General features: G+C 43.8%; 1 protein-coding gene across 3 annotated transcripts; it reads right to left on the minus strand.

Moving 5' to 3' along the window:
- Nucleotides 1–416: 416 nt before the first annotated feature.
- Nucleotides 417–20,046, minus strand: CHAF1A (chromatin assembly factor 1 subunit A). Of its 3 annotated transcripts, none has more exons than XM_089535667.1 (15): nucleotides 19,671–20,046; nucleotides 15,884–15,934; nucleotides 14,743–15,491; nucleotides 10,128–10,190; nucleotides 8,535–8,743; nucleotides 7,731–7,812; nucleotides 7,262–7,330; nucleotides 6,912–7,138; nucleotides 5,699–5,867; nucleotides 5,163–5,243; nucleotides 4,923–5,015; nucleotides 4,124–4,382; nucleotides 3,001–3,500; nucleotides 2,702–2,792; nucleotides 417–771 (listed from the first exon to the last, which is right to left on the minus strand). In XM_089535667.1, the coding sequence occupies exons 2-15, from the start codon at nucleotides 15,930–15,932 to the stop codon at nucleotides 695–697; spliced, it is 2,718 nt and encodes a 905-aa protein (XP_089391793.1). In that variant the 5' UTR covers nucleotides 15,933–15,934; nucleotides 19,671–20,046; the 3' UTR covers nucleotides 417–694. The 3 variants fall into 3 exon arrangements, with proteins under 3 accessions (XP_089391793.1, XP_089391794.1, XP_089391795.1); XM_089535668.1 differs by lacking the exon at nucleotides 19,671–20,046 and adding an exon at nucleotides 19,521–19,572; XM_089535669.1 differs by having other exon boundaries at nucleotides 679–1,507.
- Nucleotides 20,047–20,656: the final 610 nt, after the last annotated feature.

Consider the following 20,656-nt stretch of genomic DNA (forward strand, 5'->3'; position numbering starts at 1 on the left):
TGCCTAACGAAGCCCCATGAAATTGATGCATTCACCAGGCACTGATAAGTAACTTGAATGTACCTAAATACCCTGAAGGCAACAGATTCCATCTGATGTTGGAAGCTAAGTAGAATCAGGCCTGGTTAGTCCTTGGAAGAGACCACCATTTCCAAGTATCCTTTATCTAAACAAGCTTTATGAAAGTTGTGGACTCTCTCCACAAGTCAACAGGTGGGACATATATGCAGATATGGTATCTGCATCAGTCAGAGACCTCCTATGGTACTGATTCTGTTCCCTCCTCATACACACTTACACACAGGAGGAAAAGATGGGATTAGGTACGCAAGCATCTTTAGAAAATTACTAAAGGATTCCACTCCCAGCTTTTGCCCTGTTCCCATAAAACACAGCAGACACTGTCCTGTACAGGGTCCATCAAGACGTTCAATAATGCTTTTATTAGAAAGATTATATATTGTAGATTTTCTTCACCTAAACCCTGCCCCCCCCCCCCCACTAAAGCATCTAAAAAATACGATCTTGTGCTTCCACTGATCTGAAGCAGAACAAAGTGCTGTCTTCTCTTTACAAGGAACACAGAGTATGTTCAAGTATCTTGTACAACAAAAAAGGATACACAGGAGTTTTACAATGGGCTAAAAGAATTCTACATACATACAGAGCAATGAAAAGGAGAAGAGAGTGTAGATCAAACAGTGCTGGAAGAGTCCGCAGCAATCTCGCCCCTTTGCTCTGGAAGAGTTTCGGAGGTCCTCAAGACAGTCGCTGTGGAGAAGCAGAAGGTGAGTTTCTCATTTGTGCGCAAATGCAAAGCTAACATTGGGACTGGTGTAATTTCTGTGCTTTTCTTGTCCTATTCCACTAGCTCCATTGGTTATTTCTGACTGAAGCTTGACCAGTTTTGGAAAGAGAAATAGCAACTCCTCCTCTAGGTCAGGAAGTCCCTCCATTGCTCACTTGCATTCAAAAGCCACCTTGAGTCCCAATTGAGAGGAAAAAGTGGGATCTAAATATGATAATACAATCAGGAGCCAGTATGCTGTAGTGGTCTGAACTGCTGGTCGAGGACATAGTGAGACCAGGTTGCAATCTCTGTTTGGCCACAGAAACTCATTGGCTGACCTTTGGCAAGTCACACACACTCAATGTTTGAAGATGCCAATGACAAAATCTCTCTGAAGAAATCTTTTTAAGTGTTGGACTTTTTCTAGTTGTTAGCTGCCTTGTAGTCAACTTTGACACGGCGACCCTGTGAAAGAGGCATCTCCAAGCCCTGCTATCCTCTCTCTCTGCTCAAGGTCTTGTAGGCTCAGGCCTGTGGTCTCCCTGATTGAGTCTATCCATCTGGCATGCGGTGGTCTTCTTTCCTTTTTACTGCCTTCTACCTTACTCAGCATCATTGTCTTTTCTAATGCGTTGTGCCTTCTCATGATGTGGCTGAAGTAAGAGACAGCCTCAGTGGAGTCAACTTGGCTTCCAGGGAGAGGTCTGGACTAGGACTCTGGAAGGTAAAGGTAAAGGTAGTCCCTTGGCACAAATGCCTAGTCATAACCAACTATAGGAGGTGGTGTTCATCTCCGTTTCTAAGCCCAAGAGCCAGCACTGTCTGAGGACTGCTCTGGTGGCCATGTGGCCAAACGCTGTTACCTTCCCACTGAGAAGTGGTACCTATCTACTTGCGTTTGCATGCTTTTGAACTGCTAGGTTGGCAGAAGCTGGGACTAATGATAGCTCACCCTATCATGTAGCACTCAGGCCTCAAACTGCCAACCTTCTGATCTTCCGATCATCCAAATTGGTGTCTTAAACCAATATGCCACCACATCTCTGGAAGACCAGGGTTCAAATCTCAGCTCAGCTCACAACTCCCTCTCAGTCTTAGAAGAAGGCAACACCAAACCTTCTCTGAATACATCTTGTCAAGAAAACCATGTGATAAGTGTTGCATATTTTTAGAATGAGTGTGATGTAGTGATCTGTCTACTGGATTAGGATTTCAGGACACCAGGGTTTGAATACCCACTTGACATTGAAAACCTACTCACTAACTTTGGACAAGTCACATTCTCTGCTCCTCAGAGAAAGGCCAAGGCAAACCTGCTCTGACCATGTCTTGCCAAGCAAACCCTGTGACAACTTCACCTTGGGGTTACCGTAAGTTGGAGACAACCTGAAGGCACACAGTAACAATCATTTTAAAAGGCAATTTCACTGCCAGCTTTATCCAGCTCCCCACCATCCACAAGGATAGCTATGAGTAGTACAGAGCTTAGATGTTTTGGACTGCAGCTTCCCAAATTGGATTTTGTGGGAGCGTTAGTTCAAAACAGTAATGTTTCTAAGCTTTGGAACAGCATACTTCCATAGATGTTTTGAATGCAGAAGTTGGAAACCCTATGTGCATTAACAAAAAGACAGTAAAAGGATTCAGGAGGTAAGAGTGTTCCTGTATCGCTGCTCTAGCTTGACATGGAAACAGTGGCTGGTATTTTAATTTCCTCTTTCTTGTTAGTACATTTGGGGTGCTGCATATCCTAACAACTGCCCTCAGAAGGGAAATAATCTTTTAAAGTTCCTAAAGGAGATGCTGGACTGGTGTCAGCAGCAGCACATATATGCACAGTGGGCAAGAGCCTCAGAATAGCTCAAAAGGGACTGTCAGAGGGTAGCTGACTATCTGAAGGAGCATTCTCACCTTTGCTTGGCTGTACATCCACAATTATGCATTCATCATCATCCTCTTCCTCCGTGTCTGCCTGAAATCCATCCATCTCTGTGGTTTCAGCCTTCGAAGAAGAAGAAAGAGAGAAATGGTAGTGCAGAAATTACTAGCTGATAAGCAGTCTGAAAGCTTGCTACATCCTCACAACATCCCTTCAAATATTTAAACTCCTAACCTTCTCTTCTCCAGGCTAAACATACCCAGCTCTTTAAGTCTCTCCTCATAGGGCTTTGTGGTTTCCAGACCAGGTTACCCACAAAGGGTTACCTCACCTGCCCAGCACCTGGAGTCCTCTTCATGAATTTGGTGATAGACATGCTTCCCGTCGCTTTCCGCTTGGCTGAGACCGGAGCAGTCTGCGTTGCCGCTGCCCCTCCAGGTGAGTTGCCGCTCTCTTCCTTGGTTACCGAAGGGACCTGCGTGACATAGTTCCACTGGCAGGGGACAGGGAGGTGCTCCTGGCCGTAAGTCTTCAGCACCTCCGGGTGAACGTACCAACACATCCGGTGGTCAGGCCTCTTCTCATACACAGAGTTCTCAGAGATTATCCTCTTCAGCCTGGCTTTGGAAGGGACGGTGTTTCCTTCGTGGATAGAAGTCTGTGCTGGGGGGGCATCAGGGCTTGTGGGGCTACTACCTCCACTTCCCATCGTGGAGACAGAGCAGTTGTTGCCCAACAGCAAGCCCATGCGACAACACTCCTGGAATTCCTGAATGATCACTTTGCTCCCATTCACATTCCCATGAAGCAGAGGCAGTAGCTGTTCCAAGACTGAAGTGGAACAAACAAACAAACAAAACAGACCATTTTAGAAGGCTCTCTTTAAGCAGTTTACCTGATTTGTTTTATATTTACATTAATACTTATACTTACGTATACTTATACACACACATATGTTTTATAGTTACAGGTTGAGCCTCCCTTATCCAAAATGCTTGGGACCAGAAGTATTTTGGATTTTAGATTTTTTAAATTACATTTTATTTTTTTGGATTTTGGAATACTTGTATTTGCATATACATACAAAATTAGATACCTTGGAGATGGAACTTAGAACATTGGTTTTAAGTTACCAAGACATCTTGAGTTCAACAACGAGAATAGATGGGAATAACATAGCTATGATGGCTAAGGGCTGATGAAACTCGCAGTCCAACAATATCTGGAAAGAACAATCCCTGCATAATGGATTCCATAATGCTTATCAGCCTCTGGTCCTCCAGATGTTTCGGACTTCACCTCCCAGAATCCCTTACTACATGCAACACTGGTTGTGCCTTCTGGGAGGCAAAGTCCTAAAAGAGCTGGAAGGCCACAGCATTGCACCATGCATTTAGTGCAAGTGAGAGCTAGGAAGGTATTGGCCTTTGCCTTTTTTGCAACCCACAGCTTACTTTGTTGGTTTTTCGCTTCCTTTTTGTTGTTCTTCTCTATCTGTTCTTCGTCAGCGATGCTTGAATCCAGGACAACCACTGCAAACTGCTGGAGGAGCCTCACATCTGGGCTTGTACTGTCGCCGTTCTCAGTCCCTTCCCAAACGCAGCCAATCTTCACTGGCTGTAAGATGCGGAACCTCTTTCCCTTGGTGATCAGCTCATCCCACTCCTTGGCCTTCAGCTTTTGGCGAGCTTTGTGGTTCTCAGGGTCACATTCCTGGAAGAGGATGGCAGAGAAGAGAGGTAGAAATGAGGATCCCATTAACTACTCTCTGAGCTCAAAGGCTGGGCATCTGGGTGATCCAAGCCAATGGACATAGTGACTGCTTCTTCTCTTCAAGTCATCTGGGACAGCTTCAGAAAACTTCACTGAGAAGCATCCTGTTTGTAGAGCAGCAAAGAAGCTATATAATTCATCTGGAAACAGAACAGAATGCAGATGGGTCTTCCCAAATAAGATAACAGAATCAACTTCTGGTTCATGCAGTTAAAGGTACAGCTGTGCTAGTCTGTATCAGCATGCAAAGGGATCTTGCAGTACCTTTTGAGTCTAACTGAGAGAAAGAAGTTTGCAGCATAAGCCGATATACTGGGTCTGTTACATCAGATGCAACTAACAAGAGTTTGTGTGTCAGTGTCACAGGGACTGAAGCATCACCATTGTAGTGAACAAATCAAAATCTACCATGCAGAGAACCTTTTTCCAGTCTCTTTCCATGATTAGGGGGAAAGTATCCCTATCAATTCTGTGGCTTACTTCAGTCACACCTTCATCCTCTGAGAGGTACCCATGGGGCACAAAGAAGCCATCATCTTCATCCTCCTCCTCTCCACCATCTTCATCATCATCCTGAGGGATTTGAACAAACATACAGTTCATACAATCCCTACCTTGAACATCCTAGGTCTTCCCTCCTCCAATAAGAATATAGACTCCCTTCTTTTAGGAGAAGAATATCCTGGGATGCCTTTCCTCAAGGAGAAGATGACAACTCACCCCTTCACTATGAGAGAGGGACTCTCCTGGTTCCTCCTCTTCCCACTCTTCATCACTCTCCACTTCGTAGTCAAGGAGCTTCTGCAATGACAGATGCAGAAGACATCCAGTCAAAGGAAAGAGAGGTTAGTCTCAATAGGTACTGAGGGTTGCAGGGAAGGGCAGTGAATCACCACACGGTTTTAATCCAAACTTCTTAGGAAGCCTGTGAAAACCCTCTGCCCCACTGACATGGGCGCTAGCAGCCAGCTCTGTGGTTCCACCTCCAAAATCAAGTCAGATATTAGTCCAGTTTGAAAGAGAAGGGGGCTGTTTCTATTTTTATTATATCAGTAAGATTAATAAAGTAATACCAAATTGACTCAAATATGTGAATTAGCCTGGGCTTCCTTAGCCAGTTTCCCAGCTAAAGTGGTGGACGAACTGGATTGTTTCTGCAGTGCGGATGCCACCTTTGAAATCAATTCAGCAAAACTCAATGCATGAGTTAGTTTCTGCAATGGAGACCCCAAGGCAGTGCAATCCTCTCCACTTACCTCATCCTTTGACCACGGGTTTCTTGGGCTGATCACCGAGGTTTTCCTATTCCACGTGCCCCAGTAGGCAGGGCGGTGATTCTCGCAGAACTGCAGGAGTTTCATCCTGCCAAACTTTTTCCTTTCTGGCACATCTCCTGCTTGGCTGCTTCCCACAATGACCACGTCACTGCCGAACAAAAACACTTCACTTAGTCATTGATGCTGCCCACCAGGGTTCCAAGGAAAAAACCTCTGGCACAGCTCTAGAGACCTGAAAGAGTTCCTCCCTGCTTTCAGTTTTTTAAAAAAAAGAGTTCCTAAAGAAAACGTAAAGGAAAGTAATGCTGGACTTACAAGAAGAGGGCTTTTGTCCCCAGCTAGGACCATCCATTGCAATTAAACCAGAGTTACAGGGCAGTGAAAGCAAATGGGAAAGAAACTTGAGGAAAACTGTGCCCTGCTGTCTTGGGGGGCACAAACTAATGCCAAATGAAAAAGAAGAAAAAAGAGAGGAGGCAAGAGAGAATGAACAGAGGCTTTTTTGTAAAGCCAGGCACCCCACAGAGGAGGGTTTTAAAGCGGATCGTGGATTAAGAGAGCATAATGCACCATCTCCTGTGGGGAGGGAAGTTTTAAGATACAGAACACAGTTCTTTCCTGGTGGTCAGTACAAGCCTGGGCTAAAAGCCAAGCAGTCGAAGTTTCAGAACCTGTCTCTGGTTTTTGTAAAACAGAACGTATATACTAGGTGTAAATCAGGGAAGGAAAACAAGGGCCGAATAAAGTCCATGGGGTTCCAGTTGGCAGCCCCAAAGCTCTATTCTTTTTCACAGGTTAATTTCATCCACCCCAGATCAGGTCAAAATTGCCACAAAATGTGACAGTCTTGCCCCCAGACCCCCGGTACCAGAAAAAATACCCAAAATCAACTGAAAACAAACCAAGAAGTGATGTGATGTCCCTTCTAGATGCATCAGTGTTGACAATGAGGGCTCCCAACCAAGTGGAGGAGGCAAAATGGTTCCCACCCTCTCTGGAGTTACCCATCCCTGCTCTTAGTTGATATGAACATCCATGGACATGCTCAGGAATTCTATCTTACATGTGATATCCTTTCAGATATTTAGACCACAGAGTCCAGCATCCTGTTTTCCACAGCAACCAGCCATACATCTCTCAAGAAGACCCCAAACTGCCTTCCTCCCGGTTCCCAAGAGGACAAGAGGCTAACCTGTTGGCGTCATCGAAGCTGCGGTTGGAGACAAGCGTGGGACCCGATTTGCAAGGCTCTCGGCTCTTCAGTTCTTCCAAGAAAGAGGTGCTGCAGTCCTGGCCTTGCAGAAGCCAGTCTAACTGGTCCAAGAGATCCTGATCGGCTGCCACACGGCAGAGAGGGGCAAGGACCATGTTCTCTTTGATTTCAAAGGGAGCAAACTTCCCGCACCAGCCGGCAAGAGTCTGGAATCAAGAAGAAGAACGTCTTTACAATCATATTGGTAGCTGATTTCCCTACCCCTTACATACACACACTTTTAACATCACTAAAGGAGGGAGATGTACAAAACAAAAAAGATAAATCACCTTCGGTGCAGGCGGAGTCTTTGGTTTCTGAAAGAACCGGGTGATTTCTGACTTTTCTGCTTTGATGCGCTGCAAGCAACAGATTTACATTTAGATAAAACTAATATATATATATATATTAAAAAAGCAACACATTGGTGTAGAAGAATCCTTGCCCAGGTAATTAAGAACACCACTGCAAATTCTACGGTACACTTCAAGCTAGTCCATGCCCAGAGACTCAGAACCGGAGAACTATGATACAAGAAGAATGGGGAGAAAAAAAAGGGGGGGGGGAAGTCTTCCTCTGACTGATGGAAAAGCCCAGCTGGTTTTCTCCTTGCCCTAATGCTCTGAATGGTAGTTGAGGGAGAGGTGTAGCCACACAAGACCCCAGCCCCCTGGCCAACAAGAGAGCTCTGCAACCCAAGGACAACACTGAGGTGGAACAAGATAATTCAGAAAAATGGAAAAGAGATGCAAGGTTTACCTTTTCCTCTTCTTTCAACCGTTTCTCCTCTTCTTTCAACCGCTTTTCCTCTTCTTTCTTCCTTTTCTCTTCTAGCTTTGCCCTTTTGAAATATTAGAAGTCCACTTTCAGGGTGCACCCACAGATACAATTAACATGTGTAGACCCCCCCCCCCAGGAGAGCCAGCATAGTATAGTGCAGTGATGTCCAAACTCTGGCCCTCCAGGTGTTTTGGACTTCAGCTCCTAGAAGCCTCAGCCATCTTGAGTAATGGTCTGGGATTCTGGGAGCTGAAGTCCAAAACACCTGGAGAGCCAGAGTTTGGACATCATGGGTATAGTGGTTTCAATGGGGGAAATTCAAATCCCCACTTAGCTATGGAAACCTACTGGGTGACCTTAGGCAAGACCTACTCTCTCAGCCTCAGAGAAAGGCAATAGTAAACCTCCTGGGAATAAAACTAACCAAGAAAACCCTAGAAGAGGGTCACTGTAAGTCAGAGTTGACTTTAAAGCACATAACAGCCATAAAGTACAGGAGTACAAGGTACCAGCATGGTGTAGTGGTCTGACTAGGACTCTGGGAGACCAGGGTTTGAATCCTCACACAGCCATCAAAATCCACTGGTGGCTTTGGGCAAGTTACACAGCTTCAGAGAAAGGCAAAGGCAACCACCACCATGCCAAATAAATCCTGCCAAGAAACACAGCGATAGGCATGCCTTGGGGTCACCAGGACCAAGTGTGTCACAAGGGGACACATAAAGAAAGAGACAATCAAAGGCAAAACAACTAGAAAGCTGTTCTTCTAAGACAGTGACTTACTCCAAAGCCTCCTGCTTCTCTTTCCGTTTTTCCTCCTTCACGCGTAGCTTTTCCGCCTTCTCCTTCTCGTCTTTCTCCTTCTTCTCCCTCCTTTCCTTCTCCTTCAGCTCCTTCTCTTCCTCCTTCTTCCTCCTCGCCTCCTCCCGGGCACGCTCTTTTGCAGCCCTGGCCTCCTCTTTCAGCCTCCCCTTCGCAGCACGTTCTTGGTCCTGGGCCACCAACACCACAAATGAACAAACCCCACAGAAACGATGCCTCACAAAAGCTACAAAGTGCTCAATCTTATTGCACTGTAAAATGTGTACTCTGCAGGTTGAATCTCTGTCAACATAGAGGAAGAACATCAGCAGGGGTTTCAAACATTTTGGAAAGTGTCTGCCACAGGGGTGGGAAAACCCAGGCTCTGAACCAAATCCGACCCTTCTTGGGTTTCAGTCTGGCCCTCTTGAAGTCCCAGCCTCACCTTTCTTGACTTAACACTGACGTTTAGTGAACATACATCCATGTTCTTCATTGTTCATCTTTCACAAACATACGCAGAAGTTGGAGATATATGATGGTATAGACAATCCCAACTTTGGTATTCAATTATATATCTTTATATTTGAGGGTCTTATCCGGCGTCTTCATAGCTGCCTTTCCAAAGTCTAGTCTTCTCCATTTTGTTTTAGTTTAAAATCTTTTCAATGCCATTAAGAGTTGTACATTTTTCCTCTTAATGACATTTAAAAGATGTTAAACTAAAACAAAATGGAGAAGACTAGACTTTGGAAAGGCAGTAATGAAGGAGCTAGGTAAGATCCTCAAATATAAAAATATATCATTGAATACCAAAGTCAGTATTGTCCATGCCATGGTATTTCCAATTTCTGTGTATGTTTGTAAAAGATGAACAATGAAGAACGCGGATGGGGAAAAAAATCAGATCCTTTGAAATGTGCTGTTATGGGAGACTTCTATAGATACTATAGAGTGCCAAAAAAGACAAATGAATGAGCCTGAGAGCAGAAGCCAAAAATGACTAAACTGAGGCTATCCTACTTTGGAGATATATCATGTGATAACATGAGGCACTAATGTTTAGGAAAGTGGACCGCAATAGGAAACAAAGAAGACTACATCCCAGGCGGATAGATGCGATGAAAGAAGCCCTGGCTGTGACTCAAGCAGGGCTGTTGAAAACAAAGCAAAGGTCTCCTATTCACAGGGTGGCCCTAAGTCAAAGTTGACTTAACAGCAGTTAACAACAACCTCCCACTGGCCCTAGCCAGAACCGCCAATGGCAAGGAATGATGGCAACAGCAGTTCAACATCTAGAAATCCCTACTCCTGGACCAGGAGATAGGAAACTGACTTACACTAGATGAAACTCTTGTGGAGAACCGTCTGCACTAACTGATAGCAGCTCTATGGGGTTTCAGTGATTTCCCAGCCATACCTGGACCTGCCAGAGATTGAATCCAGAACCGTTCTGCCTACAAAGCAGCTACAGACTTCACAAATAAGCAGAGGTCAGGAAAAGAGGCTTACACTTACAACTCAGTGCCAAAAGCAGACCAAGTAAGCTCTTCAAGTTACCCAAAAGATACTTACCTTCTGCAGCCTCAGTTTCTCCTTCTCCTCAGTATTCTGGTGGATCTTCTGCGATGCCTGAAACTGGGAAGACAGAATTGTGGATGTTAAGGTTCTTTTAAAGATTTTCTTTCAATCAGCTTTCTTGGCTGCCTAGGCTCACATCTGCACATGGCGATGGGAAACATGACAGCTTGGGCAATCCTAACTTTGGTGTCCAACTCAGTAAAACCACGGCAGGGTTTGGCTATCTATTCAAGGTGCTGAACATACAGTGGGCCCTCCGTTCGCTGGAGTTATGAACACAGGACTTGCATCAAAGTGAGAAAACTGCAAATAAAATTGTATTTCGCTTCAGGACATTAGACAGCTCACTTAAAGCCTGCAAAGAAACCTGGAATGGATTCACCAACCCACAGATATAGGAGATACCAGCCACCTCTGCTTTTCATTACATTATTGGGATGTGTATTTTCTCTGTTTCTTATTTTTCTCTACAAACAGAAGTGTCTCCTTTTCCTGAATGAGAATCCTGTGGGCTTCATACTCTAACCTCAGCTAAGAAAAACACCTATCTTTTTAAACTATCATAGTCTGTATGTTCAATGTTTCTTTTATTCTTCCTCACTGGCAAACACTAGAAAGCGACCCAGCTTCTTCATTAACACTGGTTAGATTTGCAACAGTGTTATCAATACTAAAACATTTGCACCTTTGAAACATTTATAAATATTCTAGACTATCAAATTATATATAAACTATTTTGGATGCCTGAATAGTAATAGCTAAAATCTAAATTTAAATTACAGCAGATACAACACATATTTCAGTCCTTATTTATATGCTGCCTTTCGTCTCGGAGTAGGACCCAAGGCTGCTCACAGATAAATTCTCACTCCTGCTAAATTCTTGTTCCTGTCTTCTCAATGGTACATTCCCTCCATAGTTTCCAAAAGGACATTGTTGTTGTCGTTGTGTGCCTTTGTCTCTGATTTATGGCCACCCTAAGGCAAAGCTTTCACAGGGTTTCCTTGGTAAGATTCGATCAGAGGGTGTTTGCCATTACCTTCCTCTGAGGCTGAAAGAATGTGACTCTCTCCCAGTGGGTTTCCATGGCTGAGCAGAGTAAAGCCCTGATCTCCAGAGTCCTAGTCTAACACTCAAACCACTATGCCCCACTGTACGTTTTACAGCTGTACTATTATGGGCAAGAGGCTGGAAAAACATTTTGTAGGCTAGTAACTTCTTTGTAGAGTTGATTAAAACAACAATGTGAGATTCTGGGAAGCATAAGAGAGAAACCTTCCCCAGCGTTTCCATTTGACAATCTTCAAGGATGATAACCTAATAGTCTTTGGGGTTTACAGAAAGGAAAAGCCACTGAAGATAAGTCAGACTGCAAACCCAGCAGGACAGTTTTGTAAAGTGAGAGAGATCCTCTATAGGCCCTTTGGCAGAATGCTGTCCTCTCTCCAAACCCTTTCAATAAGCACAAGAATTATTCATTGGTGGGTTTTTCAGGCTCTGTGGCCATGTTCTAGAGGAGTTTATTCCTGATGTTTCACCAGCAGCTGTGGCTGGCATCTTCAAATATATATACATACATACATACACACACACACACACACACACACACACACACCACTCTCTTCCATGCCAGCATATATACCCCACTCTCTTCCATGCCAGCACTCTCTGAAGATGCCAGCCACAGATGCTGGCAAAACATCAGGAATAAACTCTTCTAGAACATGGCCACAGAGCCTGAAAAACCCACAAAAATCTATGGATGCCGGCCATGAAAGCCTTTTGACGTCACACAAGAATGATCCTTTGCTCCTCACACACATCCAGCCAATTAGTCAACTCTAAGAAAGAACTATGCCCTAAGCATGCAGCAATGCCAACGGCAGAATGGGACTCATAGCCTCTATCTGCCACTCCATAAAAAATCAGTTGTTGTCATGTGCCGTCAAGTCGACTCTGACTTCTGCTAACCCTATCTGAGGGCTTTCTTTGGGAAGATTTCTTCAGGGGAGGATTGCCATTGCCTTCTTCTGAGGCTGAGAGAATGGGACTTGCCCAGTGAGTGTCCATGGCCAAGCAGGGATTTGAACCCTGGTCTCCTGGAGTCTAACACTCACACTAATGTACTACACTGGCTACAATACGACTCCGACTTCTGGTAATCCTATCCTAGGATTTTCATGGCCGAATTTATTCAGAGGAGGATTGCCACTGCCTTCTTCTGAGGCTGAGAGTTGGACTGGCCCAGTCACCCAGTGGGTTTCCATGGCCAAGCTGGGATTTGAACCCTGCTGTCCCAGAATCCAACCCTCAAACCACTGCACCCCATTGTAAATCTCTGGCCAGAATAAAAAAACACAAGAAGAGGGTGCCAAGCGTGGGATTCCTTGCCCTAGGAGACTACAATGGCTCTCTTTCAACACACCCTCAAAGCCCTGGTGAAGACCTTCATGTTTAGACAAGCATTGATTTACAAGATCTTACAACTTTCAATTCATGTCTTTGGGTCACCAGTTTTAAAGTACTTTTATTAATGTCCTGGAATGTTACTGTATTTTTTAATTGCTGTGAATTCCCTCTGCGTGGGGTTTAAGCGTAGTAGCAGAGAGAGAGAGAGAGAGAGATGTTCTGTAACATAAATGAAATAAATAACACTCTGTCTTCCCAACAAGATCATTCTTGCCCAGTCTTTCTCTTGAATACTGTTGCCTAGCTTGAACCAGATATTTAAGCAATGGAGAACAATATGAATCTGGATCTAGAATGGCTACCAATATATATATTAGTAGCCATTCTAGATATAGCCATATATTTGTATGTGTGAATATCTAAAATGTTCTCTTTCCTTATCATAGAATCCGAGTTGAAAGGAATCAAAAGTGCTAACTAGGTCCTTCAGATTGTCGTCGTGTGTCTTCAAGTTATTTCCGACTTATGGCGACCCTAAGGCAACCCTATCATGGGGGTTTCTTGGCACGATTTGTTCAGAGGAGGTTTGCCATTGTCTTCCCCTGAGACTGAGAGAGTGTGACTTGCTTAAAGACACCCACTGGGTTTCATGGCTGAACAGGGATTCAAACCCAGGTCTCCAGAGTCACAGTAAAAGATTCGAACCACACTACACCCCACTGGCTGGTCCAGCCCCTTGCCAAGGAGGAATACACAACTAAAGCATCCTTGAAATGTGCCCACCCAATCTGTTTGAAGACCTCCGAAGATGGAGAGCCCACCCCTCTCTGAGGCAATGGCCTGTTACAGACAGCCAAAATAAAGCTGCTTCGAGTCACATTGGAGGTATGATATTTCAATGATGCATGAGTCCTAAGAGTCTGGAAGCTTCACCAAAGCTGCACTCCAGTCCTTAGGACTGGAGCGTGGCTTTGGTGCGGCCTTTGGACTCTTAGGACGCATGTATCATTGAAATACCATACCTCCAAAGTGACTCGAAGCAGCTTTATTTTGGCTGTCTGTAACAGGCCAATGTCTTCCACCAAAAAAGGTCTTCCTCTTTTCTTGTAATTGGAATTCATTGGTTCCTGTTCTACCATCTGAAGAAGCAGAAAGCAAGCTTGTTCTATCATCTACATGGCTTCCATTCAGTTATTTAAAGATAGCTCTGAGTCTTCTCTTCCCCAAGCTAAACATACGCAGCTCCCTTACCGGATCCCCCTTTGCTTTACTTGAGGCAAGTTTTTAAGAACTGTTATCAATGTTCTGGGACTTGACTGAATTTTCTACATTGTATTTTTTAAATCTGTCACGCTGCAAAGGGACACAAGATTTCCAAAACCTACTTGTTTAAAAAAAATGCATTAAAAACAGAGGTCCAAAACACCCTGCAGAAATAATCCAGTCTGAGACCGCTTTAACTGCCCTGGCTCAGTGCTAGGGAATCAGGGAGCTGCAGTTTCTTGTGGCACCAGAGCTATCTGACAGAGAAGGCTGTCTCCCAAAACTACAGTTCCCAGAGTCCCCTAGCATTGAGCCAGGGCAGTTAAAGTTGTTTTAAGATGGATTATTTCTGCAGTGTGTTTTGGACCAGAGCGAGCTTTCAGATGGCTTGGAGGAAGCAAGCGGCACTAGAAGATGACAAGCGACTGGACCTAGGAAAAGCAGCTTCAAATCCAAGGACCCATACAGACAGGCCAAAATAAAGCTGCTTCGGGTCACTTTGGAGGTATGCTGTTTAAATGTTGCATGCGTCCTAAGAGTCCGGAAGCTGCGCCGAAGCCACAATCTAGTCCTAAGGACTTAAGCACCGCTTTTGCGCAGCTTCCGGACTCTTAGGACACACGCATCATTTAAACAGCATACCTCAAAAGTGACCCAAAGCAGCTTTATTTTGGCAGTCTGTATGGGGCCCAAGCTGCTCTTTCCAGCCGTGTCTCTCTGCAAGCCGCAAGTACTCCAACATTTTATTCCTACATGGTTACTGCCAAGGAAACCTCCAAGGAGCCAGCCACCCACTTCTGCCTTTGAGGTTTGTTCAAGTCTACCTCCAGCCTCACAAACATACACACCGTACTACTAGGGTTGCAGCTTCAAGCGTTTTGGATTTCGGAGCATTTTGGACACGGGAGACTCCACCTGCGTTGCCTGCGAGACTAACCTTTCGAACAGGCGTGGAAGCTGCCAAGGGGCTAACGCTGTCCTTCCGTGCGGAGAGAGACTCTGGGGAGCTGGCAAGAGAGAGGGAGCTTAGCGAAGAATTGGTGCACGCCGTGTCCTCTTCGGGACAAGACTCGACTGTCTCATTCGCAGACGCTAGGCTCCTGTCCAAAGGCAAAGCCTGGGGAGACCTAGCCGTCATGATATCCTCCAGAACAACGACAGGCATTTTCCGCTCAAAAATGACGTTCTTGAGGGTGCTCTTCTTCGCGCTGCCGCTTGCCACCTCAGGCGCCGTCGCACTTGACAGATCATCCTTATCTTTTGGAGCTGAGGGAACCTCCATCTGAATATCCCCATGGGCAGAACAAGGGGGTTTTCGTGCACTAGCCTGGTTTGCTACCTTCTCGAGAGCTTTCTCTGCTCCATCGCCAGACGCGCCGCAGTCTACATGACCGCCCAGTCCGTGGCACGAATCCTCCGTCAAGTCTATTAGGAGCAAAGGCTGGCTGCTTGCCTCGCTTTTGGTGCCTTTCTGCACAAAGACATCCAGCGGGCCTTTGCCGTTAATAAGTTTCGGGAGGAACCGGGTTTCGGTGTTCTCCGCATTGTCTGGTAAAGGATGTGACAAATCAAGGCAAGGGGTATTTTGATCAAGGGCATTCGGGGAGCTCCTGGCTTTCTTGACTCCGGGGTTTGCATCGGGTTTCTCCTTTGGCACAGGATTCAGACGTTTGAAAGGCAGTCGAGCTGCAAGAGTTAAGAGGAAAAAGCTTCAGTTCGCTAGTTCACAAGTTGTATAGGACAAATACGCAGCGTTAGAGCTTGAAATAAACTACATATCACATCTATATGCATCTGAGGAAGTAGGCTGAAGTCTACGGAAGCTCATGCTGCCAGCTTCTTTATTTCAGTTAGTCTCAAAGGTGCTACAAGATCTCTCTACATAGTAAATATCACACCTGAACGTATTTCCTTAATACTTCCTCTTGCAAGTCCAGAAGGACTGAAAAAAGCAAGTTCCCAGTCTCCCTGCATTCTGACTCATTCAAAAAGAAGAGCCTGAAGAAATCTAACTGAGAAAGTTTGCACCAGAAAGCGGAAAGTCAATAGTAATACCTGCTTTGCACAACGGAAATTACCTTGTATTAGTTTCCGGGCAGGAGCCGCCAACTTGTCTCGACACTCCATTGCTGCCAATAAATCATGACACAGATCAATTAGAAATCAAAGACGTTAGAAGCCCCCAAACTGAAACCTTTAGAGCAATTCAATCCAACCCATCTTAAAGCGTCAGTTGACCACGTTTTCGTTTTTAATCCCAAAAGAAGCCCTGGGTTTGGAAAATTCAGTTCTGCTCATTGCACTACAAATCTTATTCTGCATCTTGTAAAGCACTGTATAAACGTACGGCACTATATAAACTATAATAATAGTAATAATAGCTCCCTCTCCATCCAACTAATCCTACATTCCCTAAGTTTCCTTCAGATTCAGGTCTGAATCATGGAATCATAGAGCTGGAAGAGACCACAAAGGTGGCATGGTAGCCATGTTTAAATACTTGAAGCGGTGTATCGTGTTGAGGATGGAGCGAGCTTGTTTTCTGCTGCTCCAGAGAACAGGACACAGAGCAATGGATGCAAACTGCAGGGAAAGAGATTCCTCAACATTAGCAAGGACTTCCTCAAAGTAAAAGCTGTTTGACTGTGGAAGATGCTGCTTTGGAGAATGGTGGAGTCTCCTTTTCGGGAGGTTTTCAAACATGGTCTGGATGGCCATATGTCAGGAGGGCTTTGATGGTGTATTCCTGCATGGCAGAAGGGGGTTGGATTGGATGACCCTTGACTCTAGGATTCTATAATTCAAACACTAAGTTGGAAGTGACCCCAAAGGCCATCCAGTCCACCCCTCTGCCATGCAGGAACATACAATTGTAACATGGTTTGTGTTGTTAGCTGCCTTCTGCTCATGCCAACCCTGTGAATGAGACGCCTCCAAGATCCCTGTCCTCCACTGCTCTGCGACGATCCTGCATACATGATTTGTCCAAAGTACGACTTTCGTCATCTTGGCTTCCATGGAGAGTCTAGGCTTGATCTGTTCTAGGACTCAGTTGTTTGTCTTTTTGGCCGTCCGCAATATCCCTCAGGACTCTTCTCCAGCGCCACATCACAAATGAATTAGTCTTCTTCCTATCTGCTTTCTCCACTGTCCAACTCTCACTTCCATACATGGCAATAAGGGAATCCAATGCCTTACTATAATACTTTTCTCTCTGAGGTAATACTTTTTCCTCAGTTTTTCCTGAGGTAATACTTTTAACCCCCCCCCCCTGGTTTGCTGAGGTAATACTTTTCCCTCAGAGGCAATACTTTTACATCAGTTATCTCTAAGTATTATTTTTCCCTCAGTTATCTCTGAGGTAATACTTTTACCTCAGTTATCTCTGAGGTTATGCTTTTATATACAATAATACTTTTACTTCAGAGGTAATATTTTTACCTCATTCTTCCTTGAGGTAATACTTTTACCCCCAGTTTGCTGAGGTAACACTTTTACCTCAGAGGCAATACTTTTACCTCAGTTATCTCCAAGGTATTATTTTTACCTCAGTTATCTCTGAGGTAATTCTTTTACCTCAGTTATTTCTGAGGTTATGCTTTTATATACAATAATACTTTAACTAAGAGGTAATATTTTTACCTCATTCTTCCTTGAGGTAATACTTTTACCTCCAGTTTACTGAGGTAACACTTTTACCTCAGAGGCAATACTTTTACCTCAGTTATTTCTGAGATAATACTTTTACCTCAGTTATTTCTGAGGTTATGCTTTTATATACAATAATACTTTAACTAAGAGGTAATATTTTTACCTCATTCTTCCTTGAGGTAATACTTTTACCCCCAGTTTGCTGAGGTAACACTTTTACCTCAGAGGCAATACTTTTACCTCAGTTATTTCCGAGGTATTATTTTTACCTCAGTTATCTCAGAGGTAATACTTTTACCTCAGTTATTTCTGAGGTTATGCTTTTATATACAATAATACTTTAAGAGGTAATATTTTTACCTCATTCTTCCTTGAGGTAATATATTTACCCCCAGTTTTCTGAGGTAAAACTTTTACCTCAGAGGTAATACTTTTAGCACAGTTATCTCTCAGGTAGTACAGTGGACCCTTGTTATACGCTGGGGTTTGGTTCCAAGATCCCCCGTAGATAACAAAATCCGAGGATGCTCAAGTCCTATTAAATATAATGACATAGTAAAATGGGGCGCCTCATAAAAAAATGGAAAATCAAGGCCTGATATTTGAAATTTATACTTTGTTGGTGGATGCTTGAATCCGTGTATAAGAAAGGCCAACTGTACTTTTATATACAATAATACTTTTCTCTCAGAAGTAATACTTTTACCTCAGTTTATTCTGAGGTAATACTTTTATGTTCAACAATACGTTTCCCTCAAAGGTAATACCAAGCTTTACCTCATTTTTCTTTGAGGTAATAATTACTCTCAGGGGTAATACTTCTACCTCAGTTTATTCTGATGTAGTACTTTTTACACAATAATACTTTTTACTCAGTTTTTTTTCTGAGGTAGTACTTTTAAACACAATTATACTTTTACCTCAGAGGTAATACTTTTATATACAAAAATGTTTTTACCTCTGTTTTAGCGGAGGTAATACTTTTATACACAATACTTTCCCTTCAGAGGTAATACTTTGACCTCAGTTTTCTGTGATGTAATACTTTCATATACAGTCCGCCCTTGCCTTACATAGTACTTTGAGGTAGTACTTTTATATATAGCAATATGTTTCCCTCAGAGGTAATACCTTTACCTCATTTTTCTTTGAGGTAATATTTACCCTCAGGGGTAATATGTTTACCTCAGTTTATTCTGAGGTAGCACGTTTTACACACAATAATACTTTTCCTTCAGAGGTAATATTTTTCCCTCAATTTTTTTCTGAGGTAGTACTTTTATACACAATTATACTATTACCTCAGAAGTAATACTTTTACCTCAGTTACCTCTGAGTTAATATTTTACATGCAATAGTACATTTCCCTGTGAGGTAATAATTTTATCTCAGTTACCTCTCAGGTAATACTTTTATATACAACAATATTTTCCCTCAGAAATAATACCTTTACCTCAGTTTATTCTGAGGTAGTGCTTTTATATCCAATAATATTTGTCCATCAGAGATAATACCTTTACCTCAGTTTTCCTTGAGGTAATAGTTACCCTCAGAGGTAACACTTTTACCTCAGTTATCTCAGAGGTTGTACTTTTATATGATACAATAATACTTTTACCTCAGAGGCAATACTTTTACCTCAGTTTATTCTGAGATAGTACTTTTATACACAATAATACTTTCCCCTCAGTCAGAGGTAATACTTTTACCTCAGTTTATTCTGAGATAGTACTTTTATACACAATAATACTTTCCCCTCAGTCAGAGGTAATACTTTTACCTCAGTTTATTCTGAGATAGTACTTTTATACACAATAATACTTTCCCCTCAGTCAGAGGTAATACTTTTACCTCAGTTTATTCTGAAATAGTACTTTTATACACAATAATACTTTCCCCTCAGTCAGAGGTAATACTTTTACCTCAGTTTATTCTGAGATAGTACTTTTATACACAATAATACTTTCCCCTCAGTCAGAGGTAATACTTTTACCTCAGTTTATTCTGAAATAGTACTTTTATACACAATAATACTTTCCCCTCAGTCAGAGGCAATACTTTTACCTCAGTTTATCCTGAGGTAGAACTTTTATACACAACTATACTTTTCCCTCAGAGGTTATACTTTTCCCTCAGTTCATCCCCCCCCACAAACACTTCATTCATTTTCTCCCTCCCCAAACCCTCCCGCCTCGGGCCGGCCTTTCCTCTCACCTGCCGGGGAGACCGAGGGAAAAGGAGGGATGAGGAGGCGTAGGAAGAGGAAGGGGGGCTCCGCTGACAGATGGACCGGCGAGAAGGGCGGGAAGCCTGGCTCCTCCTCCTCCCCTCATATAACCCGGCTTCCCTCTCCAGCTCTTTCCCCGCTTCCCTTTCCTTCCCTCCTTTTCTTCAGTGCGGAGTACTCCTTTATTTAAATTCGCTTCGCTTTTTGACCCTCCTCGCTCGCCGTCCGCCTTTTACTTCCCTCCGCGCTTGTATTTGGCGGGAGTTCGGGAGTCCTTCGCGCTCCGGCGCCCTGATTGGGCAGGACGTCAGGGGCACGTGACCCGGCGCCTTCCCCTCCGCCTCCTTCCCTACTTGGCAACGGTCTTCTCGGAGGTTGGGCTGGTTCTCGCGAGAACTGGCCTGTGCGGGGTGTGCGAGAGAAAGAGAGAGAGTGTTGCTGTTCTCGCGAGAACAGCAGTGAGGGGGCGTAAAAAAAGGCACTGGAGATGACAGAGGCTGTTGCGCATGCGCAGCTACGTTCACCCAGGCAGGGGAAGATAGGGGGAAAGAGACTACTGCGCATGCGCAGCTATGCTCAAATCAACTGTCACATAATCATCATCAAATTAACTGTCATATAGTCTCCTCAGAGCTATTTTGATAGTAGATATTAATAAATTATTTCTGTATTCCTAAATCATCCCAGAAACACGGTTCAAAGTTTTATCCTTCACATTTGTATGTGTTTATATGATATGCTGGAATATAAATGTTTCTGACTGGATGTAAGGCCATTTTTCTAAACGTTTTATAATAATAATAATAATAATAATAATAAATGTTTATTTATATACCTCTTTTCCAAATTAGATCAAAGCAGTGTACAACAGGAAGTACAATACAAAGTCAAAATAAAACATAACAGGCCTCTCTCCCCCTCAAGATGGTGGTCAGAAGGAGGGCTCTTAGTCTTTCAGGCCAGGCCTCTCTCC

This window comes from Sceloporus occidentalis, unplaced genomic scaffold (genome assembly GCF_023333645.1).
Source record: "Sceloporus occidentalis isolate IW3139 unplaced genomic scaffold, rSceOcc1.0.p SCAF_8, whole genome shotgun sequence".
In the NCBI taxonomy this organism is placed as follows: domain Eukaryota; kingdom Metazoa; phylum Chordata; class Lepidosauria; order Squamata; family Phrynosomatidae; genus Sceloporus; species Sceloporus occidentalis.

Bases quoted from the DNA above. Each gene is read 5' to 3' on its own strand.
- CHAF1A (XM_089535667.1), bottom strand. From the start codon at position 15,932: ATGGAGTGTCGAGACAAGTTGGCGGCTCCTGCCCGGAAACTAATACAA. The intron at 7,813-8,534 runs GTAAGTCACTGT...ATATTTCAAAAG, and splicing joins GAGAAGCAGGAGGCTTTGGA to GGCAAAGCTAGAAGAGAAAA. The intron at 5,016-5,162 runs GTGAGTTGTCAT...CAAATCCCTCAG, and splicing joins CCCTCTCTCATAGTGAAGGG to GATGATGATGAAGATGGTGG.